This window comes from Stegostoma tigrinum, chromosome 8 (assembly GCF_030684315.1).
Source record: "Stegostoma tigrinum isolate sSteTig4 chromosome 8, sSteTig4.hap1, whole genome shotgun sequence".
In the NCBI taxonomy this organism is placed as follows: domain Eukaryota; kingdom Metazoa; phylum Chordata; class Chondrichthyes; order Orectolobiformes; family Stegostomatidae; genus Stegostoma; species Stegostoma tigrinum.
This window is the reverse complement of record NC_081361.1, coordinates 44,478,665-44,495,827: the sequence shown is the minus strand read 5'-3', so window position 1 is coordinate 44,495,827 and position 17,163 is coordinate 44,478,665. Positions and strand designations below refer to the sequence as shown.

Here is a 17,163-nt window from a genome sequence, read left to right as displayed (position 1 = left end):
TCATCTTGGGGCCTGGGATAGGGGTGAGGGAGGAGGTGTGGGGGCAAGTGTAGCATTTCCTGCGGTTGCAGGGGAAGGTGCCGGGCATGGTGGGGTTGGAGGGCAGTGTGGAGCAAACAAGGGAGTCACGGAGAGAGTGGTCTCTCCGGAAAGCAGACAGGGGTGGGGATGGAAAAATGTCTTGGGTGGTGGGGTCGGATTGTAGATGGCGGAAGTGTCGGAGAATGATGCGTTGTATCCGGAGGTTGGTGGGGTGGTGTGTGAGAACGAGGGGGATCCTCTTTGGGCGGGTGTGGCGGGGGCGGGGTGTGAGGGATGTGTTGCGGGAAATACGAGAGACGCGGTCAAGGGCATTCTCGATCACTGTGGGGGGGAAAGTTGCGGTCCTTGAAGAACTTGGACATCTGGGATGTGCGGGAGTGGAATGTCTTATCGTGGGAGCAGATGCGGCGGAGGCGGAGGAATTGGGAATAGGGGATGGAATTTTTGCAGGAGGGTGGGTGGGAGGAGTTGTATTCTAGGTAGCTGTGGGAGTCGGTGGGCTTGAAATGGACATCAGTTCCAAGCTGGTTGCCTGAGATGGAGACTGAGAGGTCCAGGAAGGTGAGGGATGTGCTGGAGATGGCCCAGGTGAACTGAATGTTGGGGTGGAAGGTGCATCCGCACCTACACAGGCCCCAAACCCCACCTCTTCCTCCGGTACATTGATGACTGTAGCGGCGCCGCCTCTTGCTCCCCAGAGGAGCTCGAACAGTTCATCCACTTCACCAACACCTTCCACCCCAACCTTCAGTTCACCTGGGCCATCTCCAGCACATCCCTCACCTTCCTGGACCTCTCAGTCTCCATCTCATGCAACCAGCTTGGAACTGATGTCCATTTCAAGCCCACGGACTCCCACAGCTACCTAGAATACACCTCCTCCCACCCACCCTCCTGCAAAAATTCCATCCCCTATTTCCAATTTCTCTGCCTCCGCCACATCTGCTCCCACGATAAGACATTCCACTCCCGCACATCCCAGATGTCCAAGTTCTTCAAGGACCGCAACTTTCCCCCCACAGTGATCGAGAACGCCCTTGACCGCGTCTCCCGTATTTCCCGCAACACATCCCTCACACCCCGCCCCCGCCACAACCGCCCAAAGAGGATCCCCCTCGTTCTCACACACCACCCCACCAACCTCCGGATACAACGCATCATTCTCCGACACTTCCGCCATCTACAATCTGACTCCACCACCCAAGACATTTTTCCATCCCCACCCCTGTCTGCTTTCCGGAGAGACCACTCTCTCCGTGACTCCCTTGTTTGCTCCACACTGCCCTCCAACCCCACCACACCCGGCACCTTCCCCTGCAACCGCAGGAAATGCTACACTTGCCCCCACACCTCCTCCCTCACCCCTATCCCAGGCCCCAAGATGACATTCCACATTAAGCAGAGGTTCACCTGCACATCTGCCAATGTGGTATACTGCATCCACTGTACCCGGTGTGGCTTCCTCTACATTGGGGAAACCAAGCGGAGGCTTGGGGACCGCTTTGCAGAACACCTCCGCTCAGTTCGCAACAAACAACTGCACCTCCCAGTCGCAAACCACTTCCACTCCCCCTCCCATTCTCTAGATGACATGTCCATCATGGGCCTCCTGCAGTGCCACAATGATGCCACCTGTAGGTTGCAGGAACAGCAACTCATATTCCGCCTGGGAACCCTGCAGCCCAATGGTATCAATGTGGACTTCACCAGTTTCAAAATCTCCCCTTCCCCCACCGCATCCCTAAACCAGCCCAGTTCGTCCCCTCCCCCCCACTGCACCACACAACCAGCCCAGCTCTTCCCCTCCACCCACTGCATCCCAAAACCAGTCCAACCTGTCTCTGCCTCCCTAACCGGTTCTTCCTCTCACCCATCCCTTCCTCCCACCCCAAGCCGCACCCCCATCTACCTACTAACCTCATCCCACCTCCTTGACCTGTCCGTCTTCCCTGGACTGACCTATCCCCTCCCTACCTCCCCACCTATACTCTCTCCACCTTTTCTCTCCATCTTCGGTCCGCCTCCCCCTGTCCCCCTATTTATTCCAGAACCCTCACCCCATCCCCCTCTCTGATGAAGGGTCTAGGCCCGAAACGTCAGCTTTTGTGCTCCTGAGATGCTGCTTGGCCTGTTGTGTTCATCCAGCCTCACATTTTATTATAATGTAATTAAGTTCATTTTGCACTGCTATTGTAAAATCTGCTTTGTAGCTAGTTGGACTGTGGCTAGTTTGCAAAATGTGTTCTATACTTTCTGTATTGCAAAACTGCAATTTTCATAATATTAAAATGAACCCAAAGAACTTTCTCCATTGATGGAATCAAAGTTTTACTGTTGGTCAAGAGGGGAATCAAGTTGGGAAGCAGTAGAGTTTGTGAAGTAACTGAATTACCAAAGTTGGAGCAGTAAGTTCATTAAAGCACCCTGGTTTAATTTTCTATTGCTCAGAAGCTTTTGGTGGTTGGTTTGATGATATGTTGCAGATAAATCTTTTAATTACGTAACCATTATTAACTGCTTATCCTTAATCTTACCATGGTATTTTCCACAATGAGTTCTCCTGATAGCGTCAACCTGTATTTTCTTGGTGTATTGTGCAGGATTTTACCATCCTTCTTCCATGTGATCACTGGTTCAGGAACACCATCAACAATGCATGGCAATGTTGCCTGAGACTCTTTAACTACAGTATATTCAGTGTCTGCTGTATGAATAGTTGGTGGGACTGTAAAAGGCAGAGTGAATAAACAATTAAAAATTATTGCTGTCACAGAGCAACATAGTATAAATCATGAATTCACTACATGGAGCATTGTCTACTATCCATATTCTGAGCTGTTGTGCAAGTGCTTTGCTTTTCTTGGCCTTACCTTCTGGCACAGTTGAGACCCTTGGCTCATTTAATGTTGCAAGCCCATGTCCTTATCAACCTGTAACATGGAACCACTTGAGCTTGTAATTTGTGAAATGCTGGAGTTTTAAGGTATCCAATTCCATTAGATAGGAAGTTGAAATTGCAAGACCACCCCATGGAATCACTGCAAGACTCAACTAACTTTCTCCTTGCATATTATTTCCACAGAAGCTGCTGGCACATTTTGACAGAGACAAACATCTCATGGCTTTAGTGCAGGATTGACCCTCTGCAGTTAAGGTGGAAACAATGAAAGAATCCTTAGGAGAACTGTATGGAGAGACTGGCCTTAGTTGGGTATTTTTTGTGTCAGGAAGAGGAGAATTAATATTTCTGATGATGAAACAAAAAAATGTTTCACAAGTATTTGTGTTTAATCAGTCTATCAATTGTAAAGGTTTTGAGGAAAAGTGGTGAGGTCATTCACAATGAGCAGGACCTGCCTGGATACTCATCTGTACACTCGTGAAAATTGTAGTGGTAACCTATCAATGTCATACGGTCCCCGCAAAGATCCTACAAAGTTAAACATGAATGGTTGTAGGTGGTAACAAGGTGCTTAAGAGTCTCCTTTTCTATTTTACTTGCACAGTGCTTTATCCCTGCCTGAAAACTGCCACAGCAAATTTGTTGAGATGTTCCTCAATTTGCCCCCATTTTTTGAAGAACTCCAACATTTGAAAAATAAAGGTAGCAGGCCATAAAATAATACTTACTGTGAACAGTCAAAACCATGACGGAGCTGCTAGAACCTGCAAGATTGGATGCTGTACAGGTATATCTTCCAGTGTCTCTTGGTTGGACAAAGGCAATCTGCAGAGCTCCAGTACTGAGGATCCTCTGGCGAATGCTCTCTGTAACTAATTGTCCATCTTTGTTCCAGGTGACCTCAGGAATTGGGTAACCCTTAGCCTCACAGAGCATGGTGACTGATTTATCCAAAGCAACAATATAGTTCTTGGGATGGGCCATTATCACTGGAGGAACTAAAATTGTCTTCAATTAGATTGCACATGTTTTAAGGGACATTTAGATATATGCACAAAAAATGTTTTTACAGTATATTGTATTAAGATGGAGGAGATAAGGAGTTTAATAGATTGGGAAAGATCAATATTGTGGAAAACAGAACCTTATTTTCATTTCAGTCAGGAAACAGGAAGGAGAAACAATGAAAGATTAGGATTAATGAGATTTAGTAGAATAAGGGCTTTTATTAAAAAAAATGAAACTGGATTATAAAGCACTCCTACACACAGTTGGAGACATTGTACTGGGGTTACATGCAGAATTCAGTGTAGCTGAATTTCAAATACCAGGATTTTTCATTTAGTTCACTGGCAAAACAAATGTTGCAAACTAAATTTTCTTCATACGTTCATGTGATGTGGGAATCATAGGTGAGCTATGCTAGAATTTATTGTCCATTCCTAATTGTCTTTCAAAAGGTGTCTTCACGAACTACTGCAATCTGTGTGGCAGGTAGACCCAAAGTGTTGATAGGAAAGGACGTTTCAGGATGCTGACAGTGGCAGTGAAGGAATGGCAATATTTCTCGAAGTCAGGATGTTGTTTGCCTTGGAATGGAACTGACATGTGGTGGTATTATCACATTTCCTTCTAGAGATCATGGGTTTGGAAAGTGCTGACTAAGGAATCTTGATGAGCTGTCGCAGCACATCTTGTTGATGGTTCACAATGTGCCCACTGTGCGTTGATGTTAGACAATGTGAATTTGAAGGTGTTAGATAGAGTGCCAATGAAGCCGGCTGTTTTGTCTTGGATGGTATCAAGCTTCTTCAGTTTCATTGTTGGCAAGTGGTGAATATTCCATCATTTTTCTGACTTGTGCCTTGTACATGATGGATACTCTTTCAGAAATCAGGTACAATCAGAATTCCTGGCTTTTGAGCTGCTCTTGCAATCACAGCATTTACATTGCTGGTCCAGTTCAGTTTCTGATCAATAGTAGCCCCAGAATGAATTAATTAAGTGGGGAATTCAATGATGATGTCATTAAACATTAAAGGGTGATGGCTAGATTGTCTCTTCGTCATTGCCTTACACGTCAACATCTGTGTTGATACATGTGTGTGGGTGTCATGTGCATGGGTGAATAGTGTGCTTGTGTGTTGGCAAGTTTGTGGCCATTTTGGCATCTTTGTGTTGGCATTTTGTGCTAGTGTGTGTGGGTGAGTGCTGGCATGTATACATGTGAGCAGGTGCGCATGTCTATACTGTCAGCCAAGGGCTGGAGAGAGAGAGAGAGAGAGAGAGAGAGAGAGAGAGAGAGAGAGAGAGGCAGACAAGCTGCTGACATCGCTGCATGGGAGATGCTGACCAGAAACTGCAGAGGGAGGTGGAGATGGGGGATACCAGTCACCGATATCGCGAACAGGAGATACTAGATGTAAAAAAATGCTGACATAAAGGAAGAAGCAGCTTGTGAACTGACGATAACCCAGACCTAGGAGCTGGCCTGAGCTGGTCAGAACCATTTGGTGCCAACCAAGTTCTGCAAAAGTAGTAAAAAAGATGAGGTACTGCAAACACCTTATTTGGTTGAGAGGCAATGAGGTAATGCTACCTAAGTCTCTGGTCCAGGGCCAATAAGGCAAAGATATGCGATAACTGAATTAGCCTGAGCCAACAGGAAAAAGACATGATTTTAGAAAGATAAAGAAAAAGGATAAAAGACCACCATCAGGGCATGCAGCCAGCGAAAACTCGAGTTCAACTTTCACAGAAGTGCACCCCTCGTCAGGGATGTGGTGATCCCGGCATCGAGTGCAGCATCTGGCCAATGTCAGTCCTCAGCAGCCACGGTGGTTAATCTGCATGGGTATTAGCTTTTATATTCTGTGATTATTCTGGAACGGTTAGCTGCCTTTTGTGGGTGTACAAATAGGTTATAGTTCTTTCAGGAAAAATATGAGTAATTTGTGTATTGTCAAAATGTATAAGCCATATTGTATCTTTTCATAATACATAAATAAAAGAGATTAGTGAGTTATGGTAATAGTGATTCTTCTCCCCTCTGTACAAGCCGATAATTGGAGACGGTGTTTGCTGGGCTTCAGCAGTGCAATGGTATGTGTGTTGGTGAGCACGCATGAATGTGTAATGTCACCTGTGTGTGGGTTGGCACAGATTCTGTGGGTGTGTTTGCGTATGTATTATCACGTGTCTGAGGGTGCGTTGTCAAGCACATTGGAGTGCATGTGGAGACGTGCTGGTGCACATGCATGAGCACATCTTGGCATGTTGTTTTGGCACACGTGCGGGTGTATAAGTGTGTGAAGGTATGTGTGGGTGTGTTTTGATGCATGTTCATGTACATCAACATGCATGAGTGTTGACAAGCTTGTTGACATGAGTGCACTTGTGTATTTGCACATGTGTGGTGGCACATGTGCATGACTTTTGTATCAATATGTGTGTGTATGTGTGTATGTTGAAGTGAGGACAAAACAGAAATGTTGGAGTATGCAGGAGGGCATGTTAGGTTACATGGACAGGCAGTTGTCAGTAGCCTCCATGTAGAGAGAGTAGAATTGGTTGGGGGTTGTGTGTGTCTGTGTATTTGCAAGTCAAATGGATGGAGGTAACAGAAAAGCAAGGATATGTGTTGGAGTGGGGACAAAGACAGAGATGGAAGGAATATTAAGATAGGAATATGCAAAATAGCATACTTGGTAAGGTAAGCTTTGGGGACAGGCTGTTGGCAATGGCCTCCGAAGGGGGAAAGAGTAGAGGACCCAGGACGGCATCATTTACATGTAATATTAAGGCTTTGGCAAGATGGACAGTTTGAGGCAAAGTTTAATTATGTGGTTCTCCACATGGGGCAGATGGATTGGTAAAGGACTGTGGGCATAGTGCAAGTTATAGAGTCATATGGTATGGCAGCAGACCCTTTGTTCCAACTTATCTGCATTGACCAGACATCCTAATCTGACCTAGTTCCATTTGCCAGAATTTAGCCCTCATCCCTCTACCCCCTTCCTAGTCAAATACTCATCCAGATGCCTTTTAAATGTTGTAACTGTACCAGCCTCCACCACTTCCTCTGGCAGCTCATTCCATACATACAGCACCCTCTGCGTGAAAAAGTTGCCACTTAGATCCTTTTTCAATCTTTCCCTGCTCACATTAAGTCTATGCCCTCTAGTTTTGGACTCCACCATCTTAGGAAAAAAACCTTGGCTATTCAGCCTATCGACACCCCTCATGATTTTGTAAACCTTTAAAACATCTTCCCTCAATCTCTAATGCTCCAGGGAAGAAAAGCCCCAGCCTATTCAGCATTTTCCTATAACCGGCAATATCTTTGTAAATCTTTTCTAAACCCTTTCACGTTTAACAACAACATCTTTCCTACAGAAGGGCAACTAGAATTGCAGGCAGTATTCCAAAAGTGGCCTCACCAATATCCTATGTAGCTGCAACTTGACATCCTAACTCCTACACTCAATGTTATGACCAACAAAGGCAAGTGTGCTAAACCCTGCCTTCACCACTCTGTCTACCTGCAACTCCACTTTCAAGGAATTATGCACCTGCACCCGAGATCTCTTTGTTTGGTAACACTCCCTAGGGCTCTACCATTTAATGTGCAAGTCCTGGCCTGGTTGCCTTACCAAAATACAACATCTCACTTTTATCTAAACTAAACTTATTCTCCAACTCCTCAGCCCATTGGCACATCTGATCAAGGTCCTGTTGTACTCTGTTCACTGTCCAGTACATGACCTATTTTGGTGTCATTTGCAAACCTCCTAACCATACCTCCAATATTCACATCCAAATCACTCATATAAATGAGAAAAAGCAGTGGATCCAGCACCAATCCTTGTGGCATGCCACTGGTTGCAGGCATCTAGTCAGAAAAGCATCCCTCCACTGCAACCTCTGTATCCTACCTTCAAGCCAATTTTGTATCCAATTGGCTGGCTCCCCTGGATAATGTGATCTAACCTTGCTAACCGGTCTACTGTGCGGAACCTTTATTGCATGCTTTACTGAAGTCCATGTGGGCAACATCTACCATTGTGCTTTCACCAATCTTCTTTGGCATCTCTTCAAAACACTCAAAACACCCAAGTTAGTAAGACATGCTTTCTCATGCACAAAGCCATGCTGAGATCCCTAATCAATCCTTGCCTTCCCAATTGCATGTAAATTCTGTCCCCCAGAATCCCCTGCAGCAACTTACCGACTACTGACGTCAGCCCCACCTGTCTTTGGTTCCCTGGCATTTCCTGAAAGATTTTCTTAAATAATGGTACCACATTAGCCAACCTCTAGTTTTCTGGTACCTTACCCATGGCTATGAATGATACAAATATCTCAGCAAGGGGCCAAGCAATTTCTTCTCAAGCTTCCCACAAAGTTCTGGGAAACATCTGATCTGGTCTTGGGGACTTATCCACCTTCATGCATTTTAAGACCTCCTGCACCTTGTCTGCTGTAACGTGGACACATCTCAAGATATCACCGTTTCTTTCCCCATAATCTCTAGCTTCCATGTCCTTCTCTACAGTAAATACTGACACAAAATGCTAGGTTGGTATCTCGCCCATCTTCTGTAGTTCAACACAAAGACGACCTCCTTGATCTTTAAGAGGCCCTATTCTCTCCCTAGTTACTCTTTTGCGTCAAATTCTTGGATCCTCTGTCATTCTCTTTGACAAAACCATCTCATGGCACATTTTTGCCCTCCTGATTTCCTTCTTAAGTATACTCCTACTGCCCGTAGATTCTTCATAGAATTTACTCAATCGCAGCTGTCTATACTTGATAAGTGCTTCCTTTTTCTTGGCCAGAACCTTAATTTCTGTAGTCGTCCGGTATTTCCTACACCTACCAGCATTCCCCTTTGCACTAATGGGAACACACTGTCGCTGAACTCTCATCATCTCATTCTTAAAGGCCTTCCACTTCCTAACTATACCTTTAACTGTGAATAGCCTCCCCCATTCAAAATTCCTGTCTAACACTGTCAAAGTTGTCCTTACTCCAATTTAGAACTCTAATTTTTTTGTTCCATCAGTTCTATCCTTTTCCATAATTATTTTAAAACTAATCAAATTATGATCATTTGCCCCAGATGGAGTCTCTGGGGTGTCAGTTGGTAGCCAGGTGAAGCCTGATGCCGCTGGTGTCCCTGAGCTGAGTTCCTTCTCATCACCTGCTGTTCACTGGATGTTAACTGCAACTGCAAAATGGATGAGACAACGCCCAGTTGGGCAGAGTCAGTGTCAGTTTGATGGATGAAAGTGTGGGAGATCCGTGTCTGCTACACATTAGGACGTTAAAGGGGGAAGTATATGATACTTGTGTGGTTACATTAAATTTGAAAGTATTTCATCATCCATTCCCAGAGTGAATGTGCTTCGGGTTCTAACATTGCTCAAAGGCCATTTACACGATGTCATTGGTCATTAAAAACTGAACATTAACTTCTGCATCATTGAGATGCTAATGGAAGTGACTTAAAAAGAGAGGAATGCTGGCTAAAAGAAGTCCATAACTTGTGAAACTTGCAATGGTGTGTGGAAGGTGCACCATCACCTCATGATCTGTCATGTCAGTATTACAATGCACTGAATGGAGTACCTTGTAAATTTCATGATTAATGAGAGTCTGGAATGTGAAGTGGATTGCAGCACAGCAGGTACTCACCCTTGTGAAGTGGTCATCTTTAGCCATTGTGGCATCTTCACCAGTTTGGTGCAGATGACGAGGGCAATGCTCAATGAATCCAACAGAAATGGCTCCAGGTATACAGCTCTGCATGTCTCACTGTGTGGAAATTTTGTGCAGCGCTCATCCGCTGGAGATGCCACTTGCAACAGTTCTCAGAGTAAAGGACCTGTTTTGCTTATGTTTCCAATGTAGGTCAGTTCTGGAATATGTGTCCAGGAATAATGTATCCAGCTGCTGTGGGATGTCAGTCTCTGGGACTACCTTCTCTGAAGAGAACAACACCAGCTTTTCCATTCTATCCACGCTATTGACATTCCCACACCTTGGAACTACATATGCAAATCACATGTTTGTGCCTAAGTAACTCATGGTCAAATCTGTGTTGCTGTTGGGTTTGGTTTTCCTTCATTTCATTCCCAAGCTTTGTAGGGCCAAGTGATACTACAGCTGCCAGCTGTCATCACCAAGAGAAGACTTCAGAAATAATCATTACATAAACATTCACTAAAGGAAATTAATAAAAACATGAATCTTGATCCAAACTATTAAAAAAAATGCAGTTGTCTATTGAGGTAACGTGCCTTTTCTGAAACAAACTACCTTAATGATTACATTTTTTTTGCAACTTACCTTGTACCCTCAGTTTTATTTTTCCCAGAGCTGTGCCTGTTGGGTTCTGTGCAACACATAGGTATGTTCCAGTATCCTTTACTGCAGCTCGAGTAATCTGAAGACCTCCATTGGGAAGAACAGTGTAATCACCTCCTGTACAAGTAAAAGCTTCAAAGCTTTAGCTTGCAAAGTACTGATACACAACACACTGAGTAAATAATAAACTATGATTGAGTTTCTGGAGAAATTCTACCAATCCCTGACTTCATTCATTCTGGAACAAGTATCTGATGTAAGAGGATATAGTCCAACGTGACTAGTGTTTATCCATAACTGGCAAACTCATGAATATTCCCAGAATTCAGTGAACTGGAATACATTTATGGAATATGGTAGTTCTAACTATTTTACCTTCTGTGTTAATGCTGATGCCTTCCTTCTGCCAGGTAATAGTAGGGGTTGGTGTGCCAGTGGCCTCACATGGAAGAATAATGGAATTGTTCAGAATCACATCCAGACTGCTTGGCTGAGTTTGAATGACAGGAAGTTCTGAGTGGAAAATGGAATCACAATTTTAAAAATTTTAAAACTACAATCTAATCAAAACAAGAATAGTATATTTTAACTACAAGCTTTACATAAAAAGCACGTTCTTGTCCTAATGTTCGTTGTTAAACTCTAATCCTGAACTAACCTATTGTAATTGAAGATCATTGTGCTGCATGATGTAAAAGTACAAAATTCGCGAATTGCAATCAGCTTATGTACAGAGGTCTTTCAAAGCAAAATACAGAACTAGAATTACCCAAAGCTGTTTGCCAAAACTATGCTTTGGAAATTACTAACTGTCTGGTTGGTTATCCTTCAAACACTCATCGTTTATTCTCCTGGTGTGGCAGCGTTTTGGCCTGGCATGACTTCAGCATGGACTTCCGAGGTGATTGGTATTCTGGACTGGGTGGAAGGGCTATTGTTCTGAACATTTTGTTCATCTATGATTCTATGACTCTATTTTGTGATTTATTCCTACAATCTGTAATGCTGAACTTTTTATTTCTTTATTTTTCTCATTTATTTTCTGAAGAACATTGTACCTAAGATGATACCATAATTGGCAACTGGTAAACTTTTCATTTGAGTACATGTGACAAAGCTAATTCTACATCAAATTCTTTGACCCCTATGATGCACCTATGATTGCTGGAGACAAGGGACCTGCTCAATCCCATGTAGATATGTGCCACTATACTCGGCCATTACATTGCCAACCTGCAGAGAGAGGAATAAGAACATCAAGCAGGTGAGCCAAAGGCCCATGGTAGGCTGGACCTAAAGAGAAGGAGTCCTTCCACAATTTCACTACTGTGATGGTTTTCTCTGTTCGAAGAGTGGCAGCTGCATAGAACACACATGCCCAGCAGAACACTCTGTGCATAAATGAAATGCAGCCATTCAGATTTGCACTCCATTGTTTTGTTCCATGACCATGAGTGTTCTGCATCAATATCCATGCGAGTGTGGATCAGTGGCCTTCAGCATCACGCCAGTTGACTCTTCCTTTGAGAGACAAGCATCCTGGCAGCTTCTTCTCAGGGTACAACAGAGGTACCCTGCTCCTCTATCATCTCCATGCCTGTCACCCCAAATGCCTGCAGCAGGTCAAGCTGAGGTAGACGAGGCTACATCTGAGCAGGAGTCTCTAAACAGGCCAGGTTCCTCCGGCCTAACGCCGCCAGGGGACAACCATCTATGTGTTCAAAGTCAACAAAACAGTGCCACGCAGCAGGCTTGTTCTAGCTCAGATGTGGATGTCGGGCCTGCACCTAGAAGTAATGGGGGCGGGGATCGATTTTAAGAAGAAAAAAGTCTGACGGCACACTGATGTCAAAGATGTTCAATCACGATGGAAAGGCAGCTCCTTTTTAAAATTAATATTCCATACAAATGTAGCTTTAGTCTTATTGTCACTCAAGTGAAATGATGTAAGAGATGGTGGAGCATTTTCAAACAGCATAAAGACGTGTAGCACTGTAATTGACAAACATTGGTTCCTGTCCATAATTAAAGTGCAGCCAAGGCACTACAGATGAATTTCAAAGACTTTGAGGCTAAAGGACATGGAAACGGAGGAGTCAAATTATTCATCATTTGAATATACCTTGTGAGACATGGTGGAATCCATCATTTTAGGAGGGAAAAGTTTGTTCTGTCTGGGCTTTACGAAGGAATGCTGTAACATTGAAAGCTGTTAGATAGCCAATGGACAATCACATGTCCAGTTTCCCTGACTGTGCAATATTCTTGAGAGAATAATTCACAAACTGCAGCCCATTGCAATTTAAGTTCTATCAGAGAGGATGCTCAGGCATCTCCATCATGTCAACACACTCTGAAGCACTGAGGGGATAATTATGGAGCTCAGGAGGAACATTCTCATGATGACTGAAAACTTGGGAGTCCTCATGAGGGAGTGACCTCTTAACACAGACTCCTATCTTTGACTTAGTGATCACTAAATACTAAGCAGTGCAAACTAATCATAGCTATTTTATCACTAACACTAACATAGACACTTTGCTTCCATGAGGATTACTTGAAAGAATTGATCATTGATCTATTGAATAAAATGTTCAAGAGCAGCAAGTCCAATGTTTAGAAATGTAAAATCATTGAATCCTGACAGTACAGATAGAGGCTATTTGGCCTATTGAGTCTGCACCAACCATCTGAAAGCATCCCATTCTATCCCCATAACCCCATATTTATTATAGTTAACCCACATTACCTGCACATCCCTGAACACTATGGGCAATTTGGAGTGGTCAATCCACCTAACCTGCACATCTTTGGACTGTGGGAGGAAACCCATGCAAATACAGGGAGAATGTGCAAACTCCACATAGTCACCCAAGGTTGGAACTAAACCTGCATCATTTGTGCTGTGAGGTAGCAGTACTAACTACCATGCTGCCCGAAGCCTAATAAATCAAGGAGAGTGTTGTTCAGCAACTGACCAAATTAAATGAGAATTTATAAATAGAAAGTCTCATCTAGGCCCGAAACGTCAGCTTTTGTGCTTCTGAGATGCTGCTTGGCCTGCTGTGTTCATCCAGATTCACACTTTATTATCTTCCACTCAGCACAGCCATCTTATAAACAAGTGGCTAAAAGTTTATTCTGGTCCTTCAGGCTCTCCAGACTTGTACCCTGCTGTCTTCATTTGATGCTCCTCCTGGCTCATCTCAGCATCCTCACCTTCACCTTAAGAGGATTCCTCTTGCTCCTGCATTTCTTTCTCAGCCAATGCAATTCCCCTTTTGCAGTGCAAAATTTGGAAGGCAAAGGACTAGTTGATGAAGCACATATTGCAGCTCCCTAACTAATACATGTTTCTTTGTAGTGACTGGAACAATGTCAGCCAGGTGGACATTACAGAATGAGTTCTCTGATTGGGACTGTTAACCTGGTCCAATCAGGGAATCCTGGCTGATGGATAGAAACAGGTATGTCAGGTGTTCAGCTCTCTCTAGGAGCTGTCTCTGAGCTAATTGGGTCCGTGTCATGCACCATGCGCACATAAATAAAGGGTGACTTGGTGACAAGATCTTAGCTTTCATGGAGTTATTTCAGTCCCCTTTACTTTTTTCCACTACCACAAGCTGCTGTCTCTGTGTGAAGCTGCTGGCTGTCTCTGCCTGCAAAGACACTTCTGAGTCTGGGACTGTTTCCAGAATCTGTCCAGAAAAGCCTTCTGTGACAGAACAACAGCTGCCTGTGCCTGCCCAATAACAAGCAGCCTGAAGATTGCAGGCTGATATGGTGTGGATAGATCAAGGCAGAGGTCCCAACTTAATAGAGAGTGCCTGGTTTTTACAGTTAGGTTTTGAAGTGTCAAGTTTCTTGACTGGGGACAAGTTAATTGGAAAAGTGAAGTTGTACAATTAATAAGATGCAGAAGCTTGTGAATATGCTTCTCATGTGATGTGAGATTTCTGTCATCTTAGGGAGGGGAAAATCATGGCCTAAATGAAGATTCAGATGCGTACAATGCCAGACCCAACCAAATATGTTCAAGGTAAGCTGATTGCACAAGCAGAGTTTCAGGGGTATGCTTAGAGATCATCAGTGGAACAGGTATGCTCGGCCCCAGACTGTCAATCATACAATATTCAAAATGAACACATATAGGTAATTTTCTCCATTAATAAGTCTGATGATTTTAAAAGCATTCACATCAGAGGAGAAAACTTTTTCTTCTTAATGCAGTATACTATATGCTACTTGCTGTTTTCTCAGACACTCACTTGCTCTCCTATTCCCTAATTAAATAATTTGGCATATTGGTGATTGAGAAATAAGGAACTATGAGCAAGCATGATTGATCACTTATCCGATATGACAAATTATTCCCAATAAATGAAACAGAAGTGTATATAATTAGTGAGTGCTTACCTTGTACTCGAAGGTTGACTTGCCTGTGCGCACTGCCAGCAGCATTCTTTGCAATACACGTGTATTTTCCCGTATGGCTGAGGTGGGCAGTACTGATATCAATAGTTCCTGAATGAATAAGAGGTTGAAAGAACATGTTGACTACAGAATAACTATAACTAGTTTTATATTTATTGTTTTAATGTGCAAACAAGTGAATCAAAATGACATTTCTGATGGAGGACCCTGGGCATCTACATATGTGAACATAAATGTAACAGAGTAATAAAATACATAAAAATTTCCTGTTAATTGTTGAAATATGAAAAATAGCTTCTTGCAGGCCAATTTGATTTCTTACTTGTGACTGTATATGTTCATGAACTATTGGGTCTGCTTACTGTTCACATTCTTAGGAACAGAGGAGTCCATTCAGCCCATCAAACCTGCTCCATCTTTCAATTAAGATCAAGGCAGATCATCTGCCTCAATGCCACTTTGCTGAGCTATCTCGATTTCTGGCTTGACCATGCTCAGAGATTGACCTTCACTACCCCTCTGGGATTCAGAATTCCAAAGATTCACGATCCTCTAAATGAAGAAATTTCTCTTCTTCTCAGTCTTAAATGGACTACCACATTTTTGAGATGATGTTCCCTGATTCTGAAGGTCATAACCACAGTAAGAATCCTATCTATATCCATCCTGTATAACATTTAAGAATTTTGTAAGTTTCAACGAGATCACCTCTTATTCTTTGACACTCGGTATAATAAAGGGTCAGTTTCCTCAATGTCATCTCAGTAAGCAAACCTGACATTTCAGGGATTAATCTGATGAACCTCTGTGGTAGGTATATCCTTTTTAAAATTAGATCATCCAAACGATACATAATACTTCAGGTATGGCATCACCCATGCTTAATTCAACGGTAGCAAAATATCTTTATTTGAGTACTCAAAATTCCTTTGATGAAGGCTAATACATGCTGTTGGCCTTCCTTACTGATTTCTGCATCTGCATGCTATCTTTTACTGACTCAGGAGCAAGGACACCCAGGCCCTGTTAGACACCTGCGCTTCCCAACTTCTCACTATTTAAGAAATATCTGTATTTCTGTATTTTCCACTAAAGTGGATAATATCACACTTATTTACCTCCGCCATGTTCTTGCCCATTCACTTAGTCTGTTAAGTCTGCTTGAAGCTTTCTTAGAATGTCCTCATAATTCACATTCCTGACTTGTTTTGTGTCATTAGCATATGTGTCATTAGCATTTATATCTGCCTGGTTCTCTTGGACTGCCTGGTGGTCATTCCCATCCCAAATCTGCCTGCATGCTCTGACTCTGTAAATGCATTTTCCATGTGGTTCTCTGCCTTGCAGGTGCACAGTGACTCCTATTGCTGCTCAAGTTCAGAAACCTGGAATTCCAGCTTGTGCAGCCAAGTGAGAGTTCCTGTGGATTCATCTGTCCATGACTTTATACATGCCACAGGCTGGGGTATTCCACTCAGCCAAGCTGTGTTGCAATGTCTTAACTCGACAGACTATTTATTATAAGTGTAATAACTTTACCAATTATCATTACAGAAAACTTTTGCTGCGTTGAAGTATGAAGCAATTACTGGACTGAGAGAAAAGGCACATTGATCTACCCCCTTCCACCGACCCTGACTTTACCAAACCCATATCTGCTTACTCTTGCTTTCAATCAATGGTCATATAGTTCCCCATCTTGCTGATTCGCGTTAGCATAGTTAAACAACATTAATTGAGATACTGGTGCAATCACTATTAGAGAAGATCTGTATAGGAAAGTTTGCATAAGTAAAATCTAGTTTTGTGTAGTGACTTAGCATACAGATATATCAGCATAAATAAGACTTCAATTTGTAAATACGTAGGGATGTGTTGAAGCAAGCAACAAGAAAGCAATGGAAATTTGGAAAATAAATATATTAAATACAGGCTTATCAGCATATGATTGAAAAGACGGAGTTAATATTTTGGATTTGGCTGGTTCATCTGTTTTGATAAATGTGAAAATATTATTCTCTTTAGATACTGGTCAACTTATGCATCTCCAATAACTCCTGCCCTTTAGCAATGTATTAACCGAGTGGCTCTTACCTGTGGATAGAATAAGGTAGCCTTCTCCTTTGCGTGGCAGCTTGACTCCATCTTTGGTCCAATGGATGGTTGGTGCTGGGACACCAGAGGCTGTGCACGTAATTACAGCTGGTGATAACTTTGTTACCAATAAATCTGTAGCTTCATCAGCAATTGAAGGGGGAACTAAATAGAAGAATATTAAAAATGACCTTCAATTCAGTTTGTTCCAGCTAAATAACATAGAAGAAATAGAGTAGAGACTGGTCTGCAGGGTCAATGTATTTATTGAATTTTAGAAATGCACGGGAGGCTGTCATTTTGGCCACCAGCTATGTCTGGCC

General features: G+C 43.1%; 1 protein-coding gene across 5 annotated transcripts in view; it reads right to left on the bottom strand.

Moving 5' to 3' along the window:
- hmcn1 (hemicentin 1) overlaps nucleotides 1-17,163 on the bottom strand; it is a 545,704-nt gene that overhangs the window by 84,213 nt on the left and 444,328 nt on the right. For all 5 annotated transcript variants that reach the window (XM_059647829.1, XM_059647834.1, XM_059647832.1 and 2 more), the window contains 6 exons: nucleotides 16,841-17,005; nucleotides 14,729-14,836; nucleotides 10,688-10,825; nucleotides 10,295-10,429; nucleotides 3,673-3,942; nucleotides 2,577-2,767 (listed from right to left, as the gene is read on the bottom strand). In XM_059647829.1, the coding sequence (XP_059503812.1) occupies nucleotides 2,577-2,767; nucleotides 3,673-3,942; nucleotides 10,295-10,429; nucleotides 10,688-10,825; nucleotides 14,729-14,836; nucleotides 16,841-17,005 (1,007 nt within the window). The remainder of the gene's footprint in view (nucleotides 1-2,576; nucleotides 2,768-3,672; nucleotides 3,943-10,294; nucleotides 10,430-10,687; nucleotides 10,826-14,728; nucleotides 14,837-16,840; nucleotides 17,006-17,163) is intronic.